General features: G+C 37.2%; 1 protein-coding gene across 1 annotated transcript in view; it reads left to right on the top strand.

Annotated features, from left to right (window-relative positions):
- LOC106878217 (NBAS subunit of NRZ tethering complex) overlaps window positions 1-7,176 on the top strand; it is a 132,994-nt gene that overhangs the window by 105,894 nt on the left and 19,924 nt on the right. Inside the window, exons 49-52 of the mRNA XM_014927365.2 lie at window positions 748-861; window positions 4,315-4,409; window positions 6,064-6,226; window positions 6,881-7,023. Of these exons, the coding sequence (XP_014782851.1) occupies window positions 748-861; window positions 4,315-4,409; window positions 6,064-6,226; window positions 6,881-7,023 (515 nt within the window). The remainder of the gene's footprint in view (window positions 1-747; window positions 862-4,314; window positions 4,410-6,063; window positions 6,227-6,880; window positions 7,024-7,176) is intronic.

The raw sequence follows: 7,176 nt of genomic DNA, 5'->3' as shown, positions 1-7,176 counted from the left end.
TGTCTCCGGCATAGGCGTCTCTTGTGTGTCACTAGCACAGGTACTGCTTGCATGCCACCAGCATTGGTACCTCTCATGTGTCATTGGCACGGGTGCCTTTTACATGTCACCAGTGTGGGTGCCTTTTATGTGTCACCAGTACGGGTGCCTTTTACGTGTCACTGGCTTGGGTACCTTGCACATGTCACTGGCATGAGTGCCTTTTACATGTCAATGGCATGGGTGCCTTTTACGTGTTACCAGCATGGGTCCCTTTCATGTCTCACCTGCATGGGTCCCTTTCATGTGTCACAAGCATGGATGCCTTTTACATGTCACTGGCACAGGTGATTTTTATGTGTCACTGGCATGGGTGTGTTTCATGTATCATCGGCATTGGCCATGACTTCTGCACACAAATTGTAGCAACAAAATCTTATATGGACCACCAAGGGCCATATGGAACCCTGTTGAGAACCACTGATATAAACAAACCTCTTGTCAGTTATTCCACATCTCCACTTTTAAAAACTGCACAGTATACTCTTGATGGTACCAGTATTTTAGATGTGAGAGTTAAGTATCATAACATTAATGGTAAAAGTTTGCCCATTCTTTGTCTGTTGAGATGTTAACTTATTGACTTGATGAACTATAACTCTTGCTCTGTTCTAGAAATCATTGAGAAAAGTATGGTAATAACACATTTGTGTGTTATTTGAGGAAATTCTTTGAAGTCTAATATACTAAATATCTCTCTTTGTGCAGGCTTATTGGCTTCAGCAATATGATGATTGTTTAGAGTTCACACAGAAGATGATACCTGCTGAATTCTTAACGTTTGTGGAATCCATTACATTTGTGTTGACTTCAAGAGAAAAGGTCACTTATATCATCAACTCTCCTATTTTTTTCTTGTTTCTATCATTGTCTCCATATTTCTAATTCTTTCTCTTTTCTAATTTCTATCACTCTGTATTTTACCTGTCACTCCATTTTTTAAAATCTCCTACTCTCTTTTTGACTCTCTTATTCATTTGAATATCTGTTTGACTTTTTGCCAATCTCTATCTTTGCTTCACACTTTGTTTGTTTTCTATGTCAAACAAATATTTTCTACTTTGTGTGTGTGTGTGTGTTATCAATATCAGATGTTTGATTTTGTGACAAAAATGTTTTGCATCATGATGTCATATTCAAACACATAGAGCACTTCTATTTTGAAATTATATTCATATATTAACTTTTTGGTATATTAACTAAGAAAACTAATGTTAGTTAGTCTAAAAGTATAAATGACTGCAATTCGCTGTATGTTGAACTCATAACTATGAGTTCAGTATACAATGTAGCTAGATAGGGAGAGAGAGAGAGACTGACAGACAGTCAAACAGATGAAGATGGAATGAGAAAGATTGAGACAATGCTAGAAGCATGGAAAGAATGTTTTATATAGCTTAACATATGTGTAGCTCTATTCAAATCCAGAATTTGAGGAATTGGTTATGGGTCTGATGTACTTTCTGAACTTAATTTGGCACAAGTAACTTTGGTTAATTTGAAACTAAAGGATCTTAAGCTGATTAAAATTGCAATTGCCATGTTCATACTCTTCCTTTTTTTTAAACTTCGTATTTTAAGTCAGATTTACTTTACAGTAGATTTATGCAAACAGATATTTATATGTCATTGTTTGTTCCTTCTTGAGTCATGCCTGGCTCATAAGGGCCAGTTTCCCGGTTTCATTGGTGAATAAGTCCCCCACCTGGATAGGATTTAATGTAATTGGCGTACTGATGTATGGTCAAATGGTAGTGATACCTGAGACTCTACAAAAATGGATGTTGAAAGAATTCTGTATTGGATATTTGGGGATTGCAAGGATGAAATCGCTTATGCGCAGTTATGTGTATTGGCTGAATATGGACAAAGAAGTTAAAAACGTAGTAAAAGGCTGCAGAGTATGTGTTCTGGCAGCGAAATTGCCTACTCAAAAATGTGAGTCTTGGCCAGAAGTAAAAAGTCCATGGACTACACTACACATTGATTTTGCAGGCCCATCAAATGGCAATTACTACTTAGTAGTAGTTGACAATTTTAGAAAATGGCTGGAAATTAAGTGCAAAGGGCCAGCCTCTGCAATGGTAATAAATTTTTTGCACAAATTATTTGCAAGATTTGGCATCTCAGATGTGATTGTATCTGATAACGGAACACAATTTGTGTCCAGTGAATTTAGAAAATTCTGTGAAATGTTCACGGTAGAACATAAAACGATGGCACCTTACCATCCCAGATCAAATGGATAAGCAAAACGTTTTGTGAATACTTTTAAAAGAGCTTTGAGAAAAGCAAACAAGGAAGCCACAGACAAAGTCGCTCTGCAGCAATTCCTAAGGGTATTCAGGGTGACACTGAACCCCAATTCACCTGCAAGAAGCTCACTAGCAGAACTGATGTGCACGAGGAAGGTGAAATCAGTTTTTGATAAACTGTTACCTGGCAAGGAAAGAAAAAGTACCAGAAAAGACAATCTAAAATGTTTCAAACTTGGTGATAAGATATGCATGAGGTCGTATAAAAACGGAAAGCAGTACTACAAAGAAGGGAAAATTATAAAGTACAGAGGAAAAATGATGTATGGAATGGAAAGCAGGAAAGGTACTGAAAAAAGATACAGAAACCAATTGAAGAAGAGATTCATAGAAAATGGACCAGACAGATTAGAAGAACCTATGGAATGGCTGTATGACACATTCCAGGTACCAACACCATTACAGGTGGTTGAGCCCACGTGTACAAGTGGAAGAAAAAGGAGGAACACAGTTCCTATAAATAGACGCCAAAAGGAAAGAATATTAAGTTGAAAAAATAAACGCTAAAAAGGGAAGAGGGGTGAATAAAGTAAAATAAAATTACTCGCTTCTCAAGGAGAAAAAGAAGCTAAAAGGGGAGATGTTGTAGTGAAAATGGTACACTCCTTCCTATGTGACAAAGTGGTATGACATAACCACTGTAAAGTTAGACAGTCATTCATTGCAGCAGGTTAGTAGTAGTAGTAGTAGTAGAGTTATTGTACAAGTTCTCAGTTGGAGTCTGTGCCAGTTATGTGATGTATACAAGTTCAAGTTACCATCAAGGTAGACATTTCAAAGTCATTGTCTTGCAGAGCTATCAGCGATAGCATGATTGACGAGTCAGATAATAAGATGCGGAATACTGCCACAACATATTAGTGGCGACAAGAATATTCATTTCTTTATTGCCCACAGGGGGCTGAACATACAGGGGACAAACAAGAACAGACAAAGGGATTAAGATTACATCAACCCCAGTGTGTGACTGGTACTTAGTTAATCGACCCCAAAAGGATGAAAGGCAGTCAACCATAGCGGAATTTGAACTGAGAATGTAACGACAGACGAAATACTGCTAAGCATTTTGCCCAGCATGCTAGCAATTCTGCCAGCTCATCGCCCTTGGTTACAAGAATATTACAATGCCGACAATAACATACAAGTGGATGAAGATCCACATTATAATAATTAAAAAAGAAAAAGAAGCTTGTGTAAGAGGGAAACTCAGGAAGGCATAGGACATAGTACTGAAAGATGACCTCAGTATGCTGAACCTTTCAGATGATATGACTAAGGACTGAGATACTTGGTGCCTTGTTGTACTCAAAAAGTTTGTGCTCTGCAGCAGAAGTGTTAAGGTTGCACCCCCTGGTGAAGAGGATTGGCCTGCAAGAGTCCTGTGGCAGTGCCATGTAAGAAGCACTTGTGCCAGCGTCACATAAGAACACTCATGCAGTGTCATGTTAAAAGCATTCAGCACACACTGTAAAGTGGTTGGTGTTAGGTAGGGCATCCAACTATAGAAACCAAGCCATATCGGACCAGAACCTGCTGCAGCTCTCCAACTTGTCAGCTCTGGTTAAACTGTCCAACCCATGCCTGCATGGAAATAGACATTAGTGGATGATGATGATATTTAGAAGTAGAATTAATTGTTTAGTTGTATGGTGTATTTTTTCTTTCTAAAATATTAGGCTGTCAGATAATTTTTTTTTCTTTATTTCTGCTTGGTACTGCATCATTACATGCCTGAAAAGAGTTAGAATTTATATAGGTTTCAAAAACGATAGTTATAGAGGAAGAGTAGAGCTACAACCCCCACCCCTGTAAAACATTACAATGAAAAGAATTCAAATAACATTGAGAAAGGATTAAAATGAAGGGGGAAAAAATGACTGAATATATCTGGCAATCCAATACTTCATTAATAATAAAGAGTTGTGTCATTGATGTATTTTATTTCTTTTACATTTCACAGTTGACATTAAACTGCAGAGAAAATATTTTAAAGAAGGCTTTAAAGTATTGTCATCAAGATGAAGGAAAGAAGAAAAAAAAGCAAGATGATAGCAAGTAAGGATTTTTGAAATCTTTTGGAGTTAGTAAGGTGATGAATATTGTCCATTAGATGAAGCTGAACATGTCATCAGTTGTAGTAAGCATTGCATATAGAATTCATAGTAATTTTAAGTCTGTAACTTTCACCTGTTTTTGAAGGTATTGAAGAACTCAAGATGACTCAATAAAGTATACCAGGAGAAGGAGTTTTTTAGATAGGTTCATATTTCTATTTAACCCTTTAGCATTCAAATTCCTCTGTCAAATGTGATGCTTATCTATTCACATTGTTTTGAATTAACCATGTATTATTTTGTAGCTTTGCGATTTTGATGATGTGATTGTTTACTTTTAGAATAACATTGCAGTTTAGGTGTGAGTTAGAATAACATTGTAGAGTAGATGGCCAGTTTGAATGTAAATAGGTAGAATATTTGGGCCAGATATAGCTGGTTTAAATGCTAAATGGGAATCATTGGTCAATTTCCCAAAATTCATTGTATAGTGTTGTTTTGTATGAAGTCAGCTTTGAAAAGATTGGAGTTGGTAGATGGAAGCTAAAAGAAGCCCATTGTATGTATGTATGTGCGCACGCGCATGCGCGCGCGCACACACACACACACTCACACACACACACACCGTTGCCTTGACTATTGCGAGATCGCAGATTTGATTCCTTGACTGGGTGGTACTTTATGTTCTTGAACAAAACACTTCCATCTTGTGTTGCTTTGTGATTATCTTGACATCTGATGGTGGCACACTGCATCTTCACAGGCAATGTTGGTTGATGGAGGGAGGGAATTTATGTGTTCCACAAACACTTGGCCAGAGTAAACAAGTCATCTGTGCAGGTTCTTCAGTCATTCATTACTGAGTTAGTTTGCAAAAGAACATCTGGTTGAGAGCTCTTCTTGTACATGGCTAATGATTGAGGAAATTGAAATTCAATGTGTTACAAATTCCTTAATCCTGCAAACCATCCATGATGAAGGAAAGAGGGCTTGGGTTTCGGCTAACAACAAATCAATTGATGATTCTCTCTGTTAATATTCAGAATTGCCCGCAGGGGTAGAAGTACACTTATGCTCAGTTAGTCTATATAAATGAAGTGGTGCATTGGCAGTGTACTGCTTCATTCACTAAAATGTAGCCTGACTGAGCTTCTGTGTACTTTTACACCTGTCTGAATCTCAGAATAGCAGGAGAGAGAATCTTTAAATGATTTCATGTGTAGTATGTCTGTGAGTGTTTGTATTTAGCAAGACAGATAAGAATTCAATGCATTTTCTAATAATTATTTGATCCTAAGGTTTGTTTCAAGCACATTTTTCAAGGTGAGTTGGTAGGAGATTCTGATATGTAACAAAAATTTCATCCATTTGATAGCCTTCTTATGATTGGTTAGCAGTTGGTCAAGTGTCACAACTTTAAAATCAAAAGCTCTTATCAATTTACTTGAAGAACATGACAGGCATGGTTAGTATGGGGTTGCAATGGAAACCACATTTTAATGATAGACACAAGATCTCCTTAGCTTACTGTAACCAGTTTTAGCTTGAAAGACATTCTGGTGATGAATATATTTTTCATCCTTGCTATTTATTGTCATTGTTAAAATATTTTCTTTGTCTTGTTTATGTTAAAATAATTTCCATACATTTTCTAGGTGTGATGTGACATGGATTATGGCTGCAGATACAATTGAAGGTTATCTCGAGCATCTACGATCTCAAAACAACCCTATAATCGACACCTTGAAATCCTCTGATGATACATCTATGAATCAATATGCTAAGCAGTTTGATCTCTCCATGGGCAATATTGAGCAGGTAAGTGAACAGTAAAACTGGAATGTGATTTTGCATTAAAATGGGTACAGACCTGGCTGTTTGGTTAAGAAGTTTGCTTCACAACCATAGGGTTCCAGTTTCACTCTCACCCTCGGTTGTGTGTATGTGTACAGAATATGCACAAGTATGACTGTGTGTGTTTAAGACTCTTGCTTCTCAATCATGTAGTTTTGTATTGAATCCCTCCACATGGTACTCTGAGCAACAGTTGGTGAGATGCTGTACCTGAGAAAACCCTTGCACACACACACACACACACACACACACACACACACACACACTTGTATACATAAGTATACATATGCCAAAAATGGAATATATGAGCGAGATGTGGTTCTCCAAAACATCTAGAAGAACAGTAACTCTGAATAAGATGTAATTTAGTTGGTGGTAATCTGTTCAATCCATGGTAAAAAAAATGTAAAATAATGATGATGATGGTGGTGGTAGTGGTAGCTGTGATAATGATGACAATGTATGTGGTAGTCACTGTTCCTTAGACTGTCTCTGTCTCTGTCACTGTTCTGTGTGATGTGGAAGGGATGTTTATATAATACAATGAATAACATAAACATGGCACTCATTTAGTTTTATTTATGTTTATCTGTTTCTTCTTTTGCTATTTTTTTCCAGATAAAGAAACTACACATCCAAATATTAGTAGATGGTCATCCACTAGAATTAATTGATGAAATTCTGTCTGTTAAAAGCATCAAAGACTGGAATACAGCTGCTGTTGTCCAAAATGCTTTGGTATATACTACTGAATACATCTGGTGAGTATTTAACTTCTACGTAGGAATTCCTTAACATAGGTGTGGCTATGAATAGGCGCAGACATGGCTGTGTGGTTAAGAAGCTTGCTTCCCAACCATGTGGTCTTGAGTTCAGTTCCACTGCATGACACCTTGGGCAAGTGTCTTCTACAA

Source organism: Octopus bimaculoides, chromosome 15, assembly GCF_001194135.2.
Source record: "Octopus bimaculoides isolate UCB-OBI-ISO-001 chromosome 15, ASM119413v2, whole genome shotgun sequence".
In the NCBI taxonomy this organism is placed as follows: Eukaryota; Metazoa; Mollusca; class Cephalopoda; order Octopoda; family Octopodidae; genus Octopus; species Octopus bimaculoides.
This window is presented reverse-complemented; position numbering and strand designations above follow the sequence as displayed.